At 37.6% G+C, this 15,572-nt stretch overlaps 1 protein-coding gene and 1 long non-coding RNA gene across 3 annotated transcripts in view; one reads left to right on the forward strand and one right to left on the reverse strand.

Moving 5' to 3' along the window:
- The window catches only part of LOC128087819 (uncharacterized), a 32,857-nt gene extending 24,328 nt beyond the window's left edge, over window positions 1-8,529 (forward strand). Inside the window, exon 3 of one of the 2 annotated variants that reach the window (XR_008210031.1) lies at window positions 6,000-8,529. This is a non-coding gene — a long non-coding RNA (uncharacterized LOC128087819). Of the gene's footprint in view, window positions 1-614; window positions 4,083-5,999 lie in introns of those variants that run through there. The other variant, XR_008210030.1, reaches the window with a different exon arrangement.
- A 448-nt stretch (window positions 8,530-8,977) lies between these two features.
- On the reverse strand, window positions 8,978-15,330 carry PRL (prolactin). The gene is made up of 5 exons (XM_052697734.1): window positions 15,303-15,330; window positions 13,635-13,816; window positions 12,722-12,829; window positions 11,150-11,329; window positions 8,978-9,180 (listed from the first exon to the last, which is right to left on the reverse strand). Exons 1-5 carry the CDS (start codon window positions 15,328-15,330, stop codon window positions 8,989-8,991), a joined length of 690 nt encoding a protein of 229 aa, XP_052553694.1. The 3' UTR covers window positions 8,978-8,988.
- Between the last annotated feature and the right edge of the window lie 242 nt (window positions 15,331-15,572).

Consider the following 15,572-nt stretch of genomic DNA (forward strand, 5'->3'; position numbering starts at 1 on the left):
GTCTGCTGAAAGGTCCTTTCTCCCCCAAAAGCTCCAACTGTGGTGAAGGCGCTGGGGTCAGCAGCAGGCCTGGGTTGCTTAGCAATCAACAGCAAGCCACACATTGCCCTCCAAGACAATCTGAGCTCTTGCCTCATGCTTGCTCATGCCTGCTCAAACATTTGCACTGAGGTAGCTGTGCATGGGTGGCTGCTGGAGGCAATGTGAGCACTGCTGATGAGGCACAGCAGCCTCCCAGCCACAGAGCTGTGGTAAAACAGCGTAAATCCTTTGTCGTATGAAGACAACCGCTTGAAGAAGCGATTCAGAATTTGGGTTCAATTCCAATCAGGATTTTGAAGTCCACGCCTCTTGTGATGATAGCAGGGGAAGCTCTTCGAAAATGCCCAGTGGGGTCACCGGGAAATGTTTAATGCGTGATTGAAATTGGATTTCCCTTCAAAGAATAAGCAATTTGAGGGGGACTCACTGGAGAAATCTTGATGACTTGCAGCTGCTGATTACTAATTTTTTATAGGGAAGTATTTTGCTGATTTCTGAAGCTTATGTAGAAGGGAAAAAAAAAAATAGGTCAGTTCCTTTTGATGTAATCCTCGTGTATTTTTGCTTTCTAGGTGTTGGCCCCAGGGAGTTGGTTTGGGAAAGTCTAATTTTTTTTTATTTTCATGCAATGTTACTGGGTCAGGAATCCTGGTTAGACATTACTTGAAAGTCTGTGTTACTTGACTGGCTGTCTCAGGCTCAAAAAAAAAAGAAGTTTCTTTTTTCATTTCCCCCTCAAAAAAGCACAAAGAACCCTCTTATGTACATCAAACTACTTGTTCAGTTGCTATTTATTTAAGTTTTCATCTTGAACTGTGAACTGATATACTTTGTACAGCATTGCATGTCTCAAAAGTCTTTGCATAGTGCATAGCCTTATTGTTTTCTATTTGATTACCTTTTTAGTCCTTTTTCCACTGACAAGTGTTCCTTAACTGTTGCTAAAATGTTGAGATGATGTAGATACCTGCCCAAGGAAAATTTTATTGTTGGAGAAAGTATGGTGAGATGACAGTTTTTAACCAGCAAAACAGAAATTTTAATGAAAACACTGATTTTCTTTTTGAAAATTATGAATGCATAATTCATATGTTTAGGGAGAAATCATTAGGCATTACTTCATTTAGAATGTCACTGTATTTGTGAGGAGAGAAATGCTGAAACCAAATGAAAGAGACTTTTCTTTGCTAAATGAGAACTTTCATGACAAATTTTCCTACTACAGAATCACTGCATGTTAAGAAAAAGAGGATGTTTTGAAGAATACTTTCCCCATCCCCATTTATTTTTTAACAGTAGATGTTGTTTGTTTGATTTGTTTTGTTTTATATCTGCAAAGAAATGGGAAATGTAAAAAAAAGGCATTTGTTCAGGTATATTCCAAGGTTTATGATCTTTTTGGGAATATTACCTGCTTGTAAGAAGGTTTAGAAAAGATATATACACAAATCTCTTGCATATTTCTTACACAAATGTATATACGTTTGTACAGTTGAAAAGTGGTGCACTTTGTAGTTTATAGAAAAAGAAATGAGTCTCAGCTAACAGATTATATTAATATAGATGAACTAACTATAAAATGATTTGCCTCATTCAAAGAAGCTTTTGAGTGCTGCCTCTTTCTTCGATATGTCTATGATGTTGAAGGCTGAGTTCACATCCTGTTTGCCCTGGCTACACTTAAATGTAAAAAAAAAAAGTCTTGCTGATGTGGTTTAAGGCTAAAACTCCATCAAAAGCATCTTTCATTGCATGCTGAGCGCTCAGGAGAGCACATGGTGTTTCTTCGCCATCTCTCTGTGTTGTGTGTGTTCAAGAGTATAGATCCATCAATCTACAGCTTCGCTCCACTCTTTTGTCCCCAGTCGGATTTATGCTGTGACATTAGCTATATAACATTACCCTTAATTTAGGCTGAAGCAGCACTCTTAATCCCTTTGATAGAGGCAATACCAGATATGTAATGCTTTGATACCAAGGTGATGTGCATGGTATAAATAATTACACAAATACCTTTAGCCTCCCAGAGTTGCAGAGAAACTCTGTTTTGTTTTTTGTTTTCTTTTCTTTTCTTTTTGGTATTTTTTTTTTTGTAAGTAATGATTTGTATGCTGCAGAGTTGTCTAGGGGACAGAAAATATCTTTATTGAACAGTGCTGCTATCCACCACTATATTAAAAAAGCTTCAAGATTTGCTATTATATGAGCCTGTGTGTGTCATATATTCACATAAGTCCTACTTTCTTAGATGGAATCTCAAGTGAAAATAAAAATAAATGGATATCCTAAAGTCTTTGCAAACCATTTGTGATGCTTTTACTTTACATTTTTTTCATGGTGACATCCATCGGAATCTAATCTCTTAATAAACTCAGGCTATACATTGCACTCTCTTCCTTCATGTGGCCCTTGAGAGACAATTTTCTAATACAGTGAAGATGATAAAGAAAAGAGCCTTTTTTATTTTCTTACTTCAGTGCAAGAGGGACACAGAAGAAGAAATTCCTTGTGAGTAGCATAAAAGCCACTTTAAGGAACTGTTGAGCTGTTTATTGCATTACCTTTGACATTAATATCTATGATCTCTATTGCATGGGTCTCAAGAAGATCCTATGCACGTCCAATAAATTCAAGTACTTTTTGTCTTATTAAGTTTTAGTACATGTGCTGTAGTTACAGGATATTGGAACATCCAGATGGTTCTGAGGTTTTAGTTAGGCTTCCAAAGGCTTGAAGACTTTTTTGAGCTGTATGAACTATGGTTGTCTGTGACATCAGGCTGGAAATCTCCCAGGAATGGCTCCTTGGAAAGATTATTGTTATTTCAATTTTCTAACTAAAGAAAGAGCCTATTCTAATGTATGAATATTGGTCCAATCCTGCAAACCATTTACAGTACTTTCAAACTTGAAGTCAGCAAAGATAGTGCAATAAAGTATATCAATATATGACAGGAATTATTGCTACCTTAGCAAAAGAGTGAAAAGTAAGACAGAAAAACGGTATTATATTCCACTCTTTTTATACTCCTGTTTCTTACTTACTTGAATTATAAGTAAACAGAGTGGGACCTTGTTGCAGAGGCACTTTTTTTGTGCCATGTTAGGGTACTGTGACGGTGGCCTGGTTGATGACTGTGGGTCCATGTATTCTGATAATACTGTGAAAATGCAATAAGCTTCACTAATTCCTGATACATTTAACACTGAATTCTGCAGGGAGGTAGTCAGCTTGATAGTGGGGAAAAAAAAATCCGTCAGTGAATAGGAATATGTTTACAGTTACTCATTTAGCACATAAACTAATTCCTAATAATTGAATGTACATGTATGTTGTGTATTCTGTATTCTGCAAGCTCCTTTGCAGCATGTGGTGTCTGATACAAACGATATGAGCTTCATAGTTTCTTTGACATGTTAGAGTGAGAGCTCTTTGCATTTCTGATGACTCACATTGTCACTTGTGATTTAATAATTGATCTGTACTCTTCAGTGTAATGAAGCCTGTAATTTATTAAAAGACGAAAAGTGTTCCCATAATTAGTGTGCTGATATTTGACAGGAAAAGTGAATTTTTGAGGTACTGCTTCTATAAAATCTTGTTGGTAAATGCAATTCGTTGTTATGCTTGTTGAAGCACTTTTTGATAGCTGTCTGGATAAAATAGGGATACATATTTGCAGTGAACTTGAACGAGTTTTGTCTAGTGTCTCTGCCATCACTTTTGAAATGGTTGTGAAATGTACGAGTTTCCTGTGAAGGTCCAAGACACTTCCTCAGGACTTTTAGTGAGGCTCAGTGTCGGTTGATAAGAAATGAACATTCATCTCTGTAAGTCTGTTCTTGAGCCAATGACCAAATGTTTCTGGGACCATGAAAGTTTCTATATCCTCCTTTCACTTAGTTTGTTACCATTCATGCTCTGCATTGGTGAAGAAATATAGAAAGGTATGTATTGGCCAATACTGAGATATATAACCCTAACAAACAAGAAAAGAACTCTGGGGAGTAGAAGGAGGAAAGGTAGGGAATGGGGAAGAGAGGGGAAATGTGAGGAAAGAAAGGGAAAGGAAGAGGGAAGGGAAGGGAAAGGAAGAGGGAAAGGAAGAGGGAAAGAAAGAGGGAAAGGAAGAGGGAAAGGAAGGGAAAGGAAGGGAAGGGGAAGGGAAGGGAAGGGAAGGGAAGGGAAGGGAAGGGAAGGGAAGGGAAGGGAAGGGAAGGGAAGGGAAGGGAAGGGAAGGGAAGGGAAGGGAAGGGAAGGGAAGGGAAGGGAAGGGAAGGGAAGGGAAGGGAAGGGAAGGGAAGGGAAGGGAAGGGAAGGGAAGGGAAGGGAAGGGAAGGGAAGGGAAGGAAGGAAGGGAAGGGAAGGGAAGGGAAGGGAAGGGAAGGGAAGGGAAGGGAAGGGAAGGGAAGGGAAGGGAAGGGAAGGGAAGGGAAGGGAAGGGAAGGGAAGGGAAGGGAAAAGGCAAAAGGGAGAGGGGGGACTGAGGAAGAGTTAAGAGGGAATGGGGTAGTAAAGAGAAGGGAAGGGAAAGGGAAAAGGAAAGGAGAGGGGGAAAGGGAAGAGGAGAAAGGGAAGGGGAAGGGGAAGAGAGATATCTTGCAGTTCTTTTTTGGGCATGTGATTTAGAAGGCAGTATACTATCACAACTTATTTTTCCCACAAAGGCAGAGTGTTAGCATGAGATTCTAGTGCTTCTCAAAAGATTTAAATGCTAAATGTTATAGTATAAAAAGAATTAGTGACAAAGCAAGTGACAGGGTTTGATTTTTTTCCAGTGCATGAAAAAATTACTGATTTAAAGGTGGTCTCTCTACTATCCTTTAAAATGGCATTATATTTTCTTGACATTCCACAGAATCTGTCCTTGAGTCCTTAAAAAATAACAAAATTTCAAAGAAAGTGGGAGAAGGCTCTGAGCATTTTTTCACCAAAAATCAGGACAATTTTTACTGCTTCCAGTTGTGGTGAAAAAAATAAGTTAGAAAAGATACAGTGAAGTGAACATTAAGCACCATTACCCAGCTGCTTTCATCTCCTCCTCCTATTCTAATAAATGAAAAGAAAAATTACTGCCGGAAAATATACATTTTTTTAATGCTCAAGTATGGAGTAATGTCTCTAATTATAGCTGTGCAATTCCAGGGATGGTGGATGTTGTTGTAATGTTAGCTGATAATCATTGTCATTTGTAAATAGAAATATAAATAGAGTAAGTAGGAACATCAGTTTTCTTGATGAACATTTATGTGTATTTATGCTTCACTGAGTTCTCTGGGGAGGAAAAAAAAAAGGTAAAACTCCATGGTTGATGTTCCTGGTGTTTTCAGACATTGATGTTTATTGAAACTTAACTTGCTAAAGACTGCTGAAAGATGGAGCAGCATAGGAAACTTCAAAAAGATATTGCTATATTTAAAACTAGTTTAAAATCTCATTTTATTGCTTAGTATAAACCTATTGATAGTCAGTATTAAATTTCAATTGAATTGAATTTTGAAGGGCAGTTGAAATCTTCAGGATTTCCTGACATAATTTGCAGCCACAGGTCATTAAGAACTCAAGATGCAAACAGGCATGTGTAAGTAGCTTCATAGGTCAGTAAATCCAATAATTTCAGTGGAAATATGTGTCTGCAGTGTTATTCCCATGTACGACTGCAGTATTTTCATTTCTATACTGTATGGATATATACATAAGCATGATTACTGCGTTAAAATCTCTGACTTAATTTGTAGCTCATATACTTTTAATTTATAATAAGCATAATCAGTTTAAAAATGTAGCCCTTGGAGAATTCCTGTTGTTCAGAAATTAAATGTAGGTGGTGTGTGTGGTTTTGTTTATCCCTTGTTGCTAGCATTGCGGATTGCCTTTGAAATAATATTGTGCAAGTAAACTGTATTGTACAGGTGAGTTGCCAAGTCTCTTTTTTTTCTTTTTTTTTTCCCTAATAGGAGTTCAACAATTGCAAGCTTTCTCTAGGACCTTATGAAAAAGAAGAAAAAAAAAGCACTAAAAAGATTTTCACATTACTCGTTCAACACCTGATTCCAAATGCCAAATACTGTCAGTTTAATCTTCTCTTATTGGCTTTAAGATCAACCGCAAAATTCTTTGTTTGATCCAAAGGTTGGCTGTAATCCTGGACTCTGGATACAAGTCATGAATATAAGTTAGATTTTCATTCTGCATATCCCTATTGCTCTGTTGTGTTCAGTGATGAATGCCCCCAGTGATAAATTACTTTGACCTTCATACCATTTAGATTTCATGTCATGAGGTCTTATCTCAAATTTAGTGCCATCTGTGGAAGCTCGAATATCATTTTTAAAGGAACCAGAATTGAGCCTGTATTTCAGCCACGTGGACCTTTCCTTGCCTTTACTCCTGTCGCTAAGCCATCTTAAATGGACAGGAGTAAATAAAGCAGCAGATATTTAAATATCACCTGTCTGGGTATGGAATAAATAATCAGAAAACTAGATGTTTTGAATGCTGAAATTGTGCATATCTAGAATTTAACACATTTGGAATAAAACTCTGACTAATTGGTCACAGTTTCTTTCACTTTGAAATAACACGCTCGTGAATTCACTGCTGTATAAAATAAGAGATTGGCTACGTAACTGTTTTTATTGGATGAAAGACAATGGTTGCTCAGGTCTTACAAACGTGTGTGAATCAACAAAGTATCAGTGAGATAAGAATGCACTGTCTTTACTAGCTTCTGAAAAAAGGAGAATTGCCAATTGCCTGTATTGTGGTCTGAACATTCAGAGCAGCAACTGCGTTCTGGAGGCATTGTCTGTGCCACTTGACAATGAAGGGGGTAGCTTTCAATGTGCTCGTGGGGTTCAGCAGCTTTCTGTCTCTATGACAGCTGGGATGACTCAGAATATTAACCAAATCAGCTTTAAATACCTCTTTAGCTAAACACTTGCTTTTCAGATCTTTAGAATCTTTTTTTTGCCATTCTTTTCTATCCTTCTTTATGAAATTAAAAACACATATTTGTACCAGAACAAGCTTGAATAAAACCAGTGCATGCAAGTTTTAAACAATTGTTTTAGCACTGTAATTTTTAGGCAGTTGATGAAAGTAATTGTTTTAGATCTAGTCATATAAGTGTAAAATTATGAATGTCTGCCCTATTAATCAAGTTGCTTTTGAATTGCAAAGAGATTTTGAGGTAGGAGTTTACTCAGTGAGACATAATCATTTCTCCAGCTCAATACAGAGCTGTCCCATTATTCATGTTTTCTTTTGAATAAGAACTCACACTGTAATTCTAAGCACTTGTGATAATTATAAAGGAGTTTTTTCTTCTTTTTTTGTCCTTTTAAAATGCTTTTTTTTCCTTCTTCTTCTTCTTTTTTTTTTTTTTTAACAACTGGCATTTTAAAAGAAAATTGAATATTATTATCACATTAAATTCCAGTCTAGGCACTCGCATTTTGCTTGGCAAATTTTACCATTTGCTTCCATGATTGTGTTGATGTACAGCTGTGCGTTGTTAAACTGCTGCTGTGTGTGCCACAAATTTTGTGTATTTTGGAATTTATGAAAGTTGTCTGTTGTCATTGTCTAACAAGGAATTTGCTGTGCAAATGGTTTTGCCTACATTAAAAATGGGCTTGGTTTACACTTACCCAGATAAAGTCTGAAGAAATCAGTAATTGAAAACTTGAACAGATTAAAAGACTATAATAAACATATGTGTATGGATATATATGATTATAATTGCAAGCATCATTTTATCCCTTTTGAAGATGGTTGAAATCAAACCTTTTCAGCTGTTTGTATTATCTGATCTCTTACACATTATTTACATAGTGCCTATTTATTACTGCGTACATTTTGTGTATATGGACATTTATATAGAGGTAAATAACTACTAGGGCTGTGCTAATTTTGTTATTTTATGATGCTTTAGTTGTGTCTCAAAAGGCAAACTTTGAAAACTGGGTGTGACTAAGTACAAAATGAATGGAGATGCTTTGGATTCAGGACAGCAGACAGTTTAGCTCAGCTAATGCCTGTTTATAGCTAGAAAGTTTTCTGGGCATCTGCAACCACCACATCACTTGTGAGGAATGTGGAGAGTAGGTGGATAAGATCCTGACTGGATGCCTTGCACTTCCTACTGGGACCTACTAGTTGAAACCTATTGGTTCCTTTTGCCCTCAGGTAGTCACTTAAAGTAATGAGATTTCCTTTGGAAATGCTTTTTTCCTCAGACAGTCAATAGAGAAATATGGATCTGCTCTTAAAATTCCAGATGTGTCTTCATGCTCTGTACACTGCATATGGAATCAGTGGCTCTGTTAGCCAGGCTTTCTTACATTTCTGTCCCCTACTCAAGGCAGTTTTTGTACCTGATTGAAAACATGTATCAGCATATCTTGCATTTCAGCCCATACTTTCAGTCTAGGGTAATTTATTGTGATAGGTGAATATTTTGCTTTGATGTCCTGTCTCTTTCGTTCCCTGTTTTTAAAGTCATGCAGAAAGAAATGAAAGCAAGATATCCTGTTATTTATCAGTAGTTGGAGACGAGATCCAAAAGGAAAAAAGGTTTTGCTAGAGGTGTAAGCCATCCCAGCTATTTTGTTGTTCACGGATACTACTTGATTTTATGTGATTTTGTATTTAATAATATCTTTATTTGTATCTACATCATCTACTTATCAGTGAAATGCTACTAAGTGAGGAAATTAGGCAGAGAAGTTTATTCTTGTTACACAAGTGACTTACAGCATTTTAAACACAAAGATAAACGCCACTAATAGTTGCAGCCAGAATTCACACAAGCATGCCTGAAAGTTACTGATGATCCTGGTGCCGTACAACTTATGGCTTTCCATAAAGTTCGCAGTGAAAAGTGGCAAAGCAACAAGAACACCATGAGGAATGGTTGCAGTGAGTGATGCAGCCCAGAGGTACTCAGCAATTGTTATCATGGATTAGGCGGCACTTCAAGACTTTAAGATAGTTGTCGATTTTGTGGGAATCTCTGCGGAGGCAATGCAGCAGGTTGTAAAAAGCAAAGAGTCTGGAGTCCTCATCAGCGAGTTGCAGGGATGGAAGGCCGTCCCACTGAGAGAAAACTTCATTTCCAGCATCGCCAGAATGCATCTAGAGAGACATAATCGTACTGTAAGAGATGATAATCAATCTGACTGGGTGTAGAACAGAGAATTAAGAAATATTGGCCTTGAGGAACGCTAGTTAATAGTGTACAGCTTGTAAAGTGTTTCCTGTTATGGCTCCCTTTGTTCTGTATAGTGTTCTATATATCCTCAAGCAGATTTTGATTGAATTTCCACCAGATATTTCAGTTTATTTCCTTAAAATTTGTAAGCTTAGCTGTCAGTGTTCTCAGATCTAGTTTGTTAGCAATGTCTAATGGAATTAGACTTTGCAGATAAATCAAACCTTCCTTTGTGCCTGGATTCATCAGTGGCATCTCTTTTTGGCTTCCTCCACCTTAAAGTCATTGTAAGCACTTGTTCTTAGAACTTCTTTGTGTCTCCAGCTTTGCCTCAGTGCGTCTCTTAGGTGGTCTCTCAGATACATGCAGCCTTGTAGAACGTGCTACCAGGCAAATCTCTCATTTTTGTATACCACTAAAGAAAAAACAGAAAGACAATAAAAGCTGTGACTGATATAGTGACCTCTAATGCTAGAAAGCTACGTGTAGGAACTTGCGTAATGAGCTAGAATCCAAGGTGAAGATTGGTTTAAGTCTTCTCTTTTGAAAGAGGCAATAATTCATTTTCTCACATCACAGAAATCTACCCTTCATAGGAGGAAGGAAATCTGTGCTTAGTGGTACTGGTGAATCTTATTTTTCACAAGCTATGTTTTGTGAATTCATACAGCAGAATATCTGTGAAACTTCTTTCACTTAGTTTAAGCAAATGGAAAAAAAAAAAAAAAGAATAAAATAGAAAAATAGGTCTGCAATCACTCAAAAACATGTTTGACACTAATGAATTTTCCAATCTTGTCTTCTACCTCCTTCTTCAGTAAATATTGTGAATGAGAAGGTGGTGACAGTATAACTGTAGCAGCGCTTGTCTTCTGCTGTTGTCTTGGATCCCCACCTTTTTACACCTGGATATGGGATAGAGATGTACTTGATTACACTGATAAATGCATTTGTGGCCTGAATGGGATAAGGTTTCTGAGTAAAATAGACACCAAAATAAAAGAGAGAAATGATGTGTACCCCAGCAGAAGATGGTAGATACAGGGATGGTGGTGCTCTTAATGCTATTCAGTTGCTCTAAAGCAAAAGCTGGTGAACTGAGAACTTCCTATTAACATATAGCTCACTGACAGAATGATGTATAGGGACTGCCAAGGGCCTCTTTAAAAATAAACAGGCCAGAGTTGATTTTATTCAAGAAAGCTTTTTGATCAATTGCTGATAACAAGGAGTATTCGACTTTGGCTTTTGTCAAACAACAGGCTTGTTTTCTAAGTCTCCAAGCTTAGGGGGAACCAAGTCAGACTCATAGTTCCAAAGAACCAGTGTGGTGGAACTGGAGACTGAACCAGACTGGTAGGACTTTGCTATTTACCACCACCATAGGCCAGACTTCCAGAACAGTTCTAAACATATTGTCCATTTCCAAAAACTATACACAATACCTACATGTATACAGACAAATAGAAATAAGCTTATAAACACCCATCACTATGTGGATGTGAAAAATCACTGTGTGGATGTGGATGTTTTTCACTGTGTGAAAAAACACAGACACATGCTTCACAAATTTGAAAATCAAAAATGCCCAAAGATGGAATGAAGGTTTCCAGTTCTGATGATCACACCTTCTCTTGCAGCAGGACTGAGAGTTATGTTGTGTTATGCTGTACAATCGCATCATGTTCTCTATTTTAGAAATCACAAGAGGGCAGAAAAAGTTATAGCTGAATCTGAGAACTTTTCAGCTATCTTATCTCCCTTTCCCCCTCCCCCGCTGTCCCCCCTTCTTGTGTACTGTTCTCTTTCCTCTTCCAAGTGGAGAGATCCAGTCACTGCACATGGCTTCTTTACACCAATAGGCTGGAAGGACTGTAAGGACCTAATACTTACCCGCCCAACTATTTTCTCCATTCCTTCTAGAAGCCTCTTGTTTTGCTCCTCAATCTCTACAGCCTTCCAGAGGATGGTGTCTGGAGCTTCTTTGATTCTTTGCACTTCAGAGGCCAGATGGATCAGGGGATCATTCCAGGAACGCAGCACTCCCAGTATCAAATTCAGTAGCTCTTCATGCTGATCATCCATGTTAAGAAAAGGTAGTTAAAATAGGAAGGCTATATGCTGGCAGCATTAGGAGGCAATTAAAGCAATGTCCTCAAATGCAGAAATTTGGGAATTTACTCCACTGACTGCTCCCTACAGCCCTATTTTAGATATCTCAGTGCAATTTTTGATATATGTCGCTGTTGTTATTGTGTGCAATATTAGTACAGTTACAGTAATTGTCTGGAAAATATCTATAAACCCTCTCCACTTTACAAACTAGTAGGCAGAACTATATTTCATGTCTCTGCCAAAAAACAAAACAAAACAAAAAAAAGCCCTGGAAAAAAAAAGTGAAAAATTTTATCTGATTTTAATGAACAATTTATAATCCAACGATTTTCATTTATTTTAGTATGGAATGGAAAATGGAAATTATTGTTAACCACTAAATAGCTTTTATTACTTCTGCATAACTCATCTGCCTTCCCCTTTGAACAATGGTGCTTCTAGCAATAGCTCTCTGATTTTGAAAATTGTTCTTCCTTGTGGGCAAATGAAAATTCATAAAGCTTATGGTTATGGTAATGTTCAACCATTTTTTCTTTGCTGGATACTCTGCATCTGAACACAACCAGACTTTTTATATACCCAGATGGTTATACTGGCACTGCAAGGCTATTACTGCTGTGAAACTGATAAAAATTTCTCCCTGATACATTCACATTCATACACCTGTGCTTACTTTTTTTTTTTTCTTTTTTTTTTTCTCCAGGGTATTTTCAAATTTTATCTGTGAGCATAGGCTGAACAAGACTATCTTCATTTTTAAGTCTGTCATTATTTAATTGACGTACGTACAGGTTTCTCTTTGCAAGTAGTTTGCAGTATTTTACACTAAGGTCTCTGTCTTTGAATGATGATGTGACCATTTTTGCCTTCTGTTAACTGCAAAAATATGTATTTAGCATTTTCTAGGTATGTCAGTGTCTTCAGTTCCAGTAAACCATTTTCCTTTGCCTACATACAATATTCACTATATCGCCAATGTATTTTTATGTTTGTTACACTTGTATATAAAGTGTTTTAAAATAATGTTCAGAGCTTGTAGCATTCTGAATACTGTAGAAGCACAATAACTGGCTTTGCTCCATGAGGTTAGGTTGTAATTGGAAGTAAGATGCAATGTCTGAAAGCAACATACAGAAAAATGAGTCACTGGTCTTGTATATTCTGTATAGTCTGAAACTTAACATCTGCAGATGTCTTGGCTTTTTGGAGCTTTCCTCTTTCTGGCTTTATTTCATTCTAAAAAATCTGACTTCCCTCTGTCTCTGCCTGCTCCCTCTCTAGTCTTTTTCCTCCCTCTTTTTTTTCCCCACACTTCATCTCATAGTCATTGGCATTAGATGTAGGACTTACATGAATCTGCTGTGCTTGCTCCTTATCTTCAGGAGTGGTTAAGGAGGAAGTGTGGCAGCCATTAACAGCTTTTGTAATGAAACCCCGACCCTGAGCATAGCGTTCATCCTGCAGATCATAAAGGAGAGGTATTTTTGATATAAATAAGAGCTGCAATTCAAACACTATACTAACCTATTTTTGTTCCATTGCTTTTGGCCACAAGTTGCACCACAGGAGGCTTAGGTTGGGTATCAGGAAAAACTGCTTTACAGAATGGGTTGTGAAGCACTGCAATAGGCTCCCCAGGGAGGTGGTTGAGTCACCATCCCTGTATATGTTTAAAAACCACTTGGATGTGGTGCTCAGGGACCTGATTTAACAGAGGGTTGTTAGTTGGGGTACTATGGTTAGGTTCTGGTTGGACTCAATGATCTTGAAGGTCTTTTCCAACCTGAGCGATTCTATGATTCTGTGATTCTATCACTACTTTTATTCTGTAAAGGTCACAAGTTTCAGGTGAGTATTTATAGTTAAAGAAACACAAACTTGTTTCATACATAACGAATGATAGGAAAGTTGTATCTTTTACTAGAATGTTGGGGATCTTAGCAATGGCCAGCACTGTAAGCCACCTTTAGGACTACATTATGAAAGCATAATACGCCTGGAGGCGTTCAAGCTCAGGTTGGATGAGGCCTTGGGCAGCCTGATCTAGTGGTTGGCAGCCCTGCCCATAGCAGTGGGGTCAGAGTCTGATGATCTTTAAGATCCATTCTCACCTAAGCCATTCTATGATTCTATGATCACTGTCTATGCTGCAGTCATATTTGTTTACGTACTTAAAAGTTTCATATATGAATATGTTTGTGCTCAAAAAATACTGAACTGGATTTTGCACGTTCTCACTCCCAGGAAAATAGAAAGTACTTACAAATTCATTGAACATTTCTGAAGAGAGGAAGTGTATGTAGTGCGAAAGTCTAACTGCCCGATCAAAAAGCTCCCCAAGGGAAACTTGGCAGTTGGCAGATCCACTGGAGCAGATTGGCAAGGAGGTCACTCCTTCCTTGGTCAGAAGCATGTTGGACACCAAAAGAACCGCCAGCAACAAACCTGTTCAGGTTTGGAACAAACCAAAATGGGAACATATTGACGCAAGCAAGCATTTGGAAATAGCTGTCAGAGGCAAATGATCAGCATGCAGGGATGTTGGCTTTGCTCAGCCACATGGCTCAGAGTATCCGATGTGCTGACTCTTGAAAATAAACAGAAGATGAAAGCACTGTCCTTAGATTATTCTTTCTACCCTCCATCATCCTACCTGTACAGCAGAACTTTCTACAGGGTTTGAGGAGACATGGTAACCTGTGTTACGGTACACTGTATTCCAAAATCTCTATCTATTGTGCTTGACTTTATTATGTAATGATCAATGAAAGAAAGAAAAACAAACTTCTTTAGAAAGTAGATTACTCTCTCTCTCTCTCTCTCTCTTTTTTTTTTTGCTTTGGTTTTCTCTCTTCCTCCCACAGGTCCTTTCCTTCTTTGCAAACATTTGGAATTCAAATTAATTTTGTGGGAAGGCGGTTAGGTCACTTTTTAAAGGTTTTGATTGTCCTGGGAGTTCTTTCAGAAGACTTCCAGCATTTGTGCTGCTTTGCTATTTAGAATTTAACCCTAAATTACCTACTACTAGAGAAAACGCAACATTCAACTTTTCTCCTGAACTTCTGAAACTGATACAAGGGCCTTCTCATTACCTAAGAGACAGAACTTCATCTGCTAAAAAGTTTTAATAATAACAGTGTCAAGTTTTCAATTCAGCAAAACAAAATATGCAGAGAAAAACAATAGAAAACTTTAAAAGCAAATATTTGGTAAATGGGTGTAATTATTCAAAGAATACCATTTTGTGCTCTGAGTTTTGGTTCTCAAAATTGACCTGCTACATGCATTGGTTCACTATATTCACTCTCACGTCAAAGTTCAAATATACTCTATAAATCACCAGAACTGTCTCTCATGCTATCACATGATGGATTTCTTTCTAGCACTCAGTTCAAGAAATGTCTGCCCATTTACACAATATTGAAGTAAAATATTCTCCTCCTCCATGAATAATCTTCTCCGGTTAGAACAGTGTTCTGGGGAATGATTCTATGAACAAGAAAACTCAAGACTTGTTGGCTTAGACAGGTAAAAGTGATTATGAAATCATTTACTTCAAAATGATCCAATTGCTTCTGGACTCTGTGGATGATGACTTTAAGTCATTGCCTTCTGACCAGTGTTGTGAGTAGTGGAGCAGTTAGAGTCCAGTCTTTTGTGTGCGTGTATCAGATCCTTCAAGTCAATTTTCTGTGACACTGCTTAGTTCAAAGGTAATCCAGGAGACCAAAGACTGAATAAAGGGAGGATCAAGCTCCCTTCTAGTTCCAAGGACTGAACACTAAAATTGGAGGAGGAGGCAAGCTTCACCACTATTGGAAAACAGAGAGGCTGGAAAAACTTAGTTTCTAGCATTGTTTTCCTTCAGCTTCTTAATTCAGTCCAAACCTGAACATAGGAATTATCAGACAGTGAATAGCAAAAGTCTTACCTTTCAATGAAGCCCCTGTGTTGCTCATGGTAGGGATTCTCTGTGATGACTTGCTCTACCAGAAAGAAGTCTCAATACCTGCTCTTACTTTCTGCATGTCAGATTTATATACACCATCCGGGGTCCAGTTTGCATACATTCAGCAGGTTGTGGAGTTTACCTCGGTAATTACAAACATCAAATTGCCTCTCTTCCACATTCATATTCAATACTTGCTTTTTTTTTTTTTTTTTTTTTTTTTTTAAAGAAAAAAAAACAACTGTGAGTGCA

The sequence above is a fragment of the Tympanuchus pallidicinctus genome, unplaced genomic scaffold, assembly GCF_026119805.1.
Source record: "Tympanuchus pallidicinctus isolate F22 unplaced genomic scaffold, pur_lepc_1.0 scaffold31, whole genome shotgun sequence".
Taxonomy (NCBI): domain Eukaryota; kingdom Metazoa; phylum Chordata; class Aves; order Galliformes; family Phasianidae; genus Tympanuchus; species Tympanuchus pallidicinctus.

What these genes read in the sequence shown, in the direction of transcription:
- PRL (XM_052697734.1), bottom strand. Translation starts at nt 15,330, where the DNA reads ATGAGCAACACAGGGGCTTCATTGAAAG. An exon ending in CAGAAATGTTCAATGAATTT is followed by an intron (nt 12,830 to 13,634) that starts GTAAGTACTTTC and finishes TATGATCTGCAG; the next exon opens with GATGAACGCTATGCTCAGGG. An exon ending in TGGAGAAAATAGTTGGGCGG is followed by an intron (nt 9,181 to 11,149) that starts GTAAGTATTAGG and finishes ATGTCTCTCTAG; the next exon opens with ATGCATTCTGGCGATGCTGG.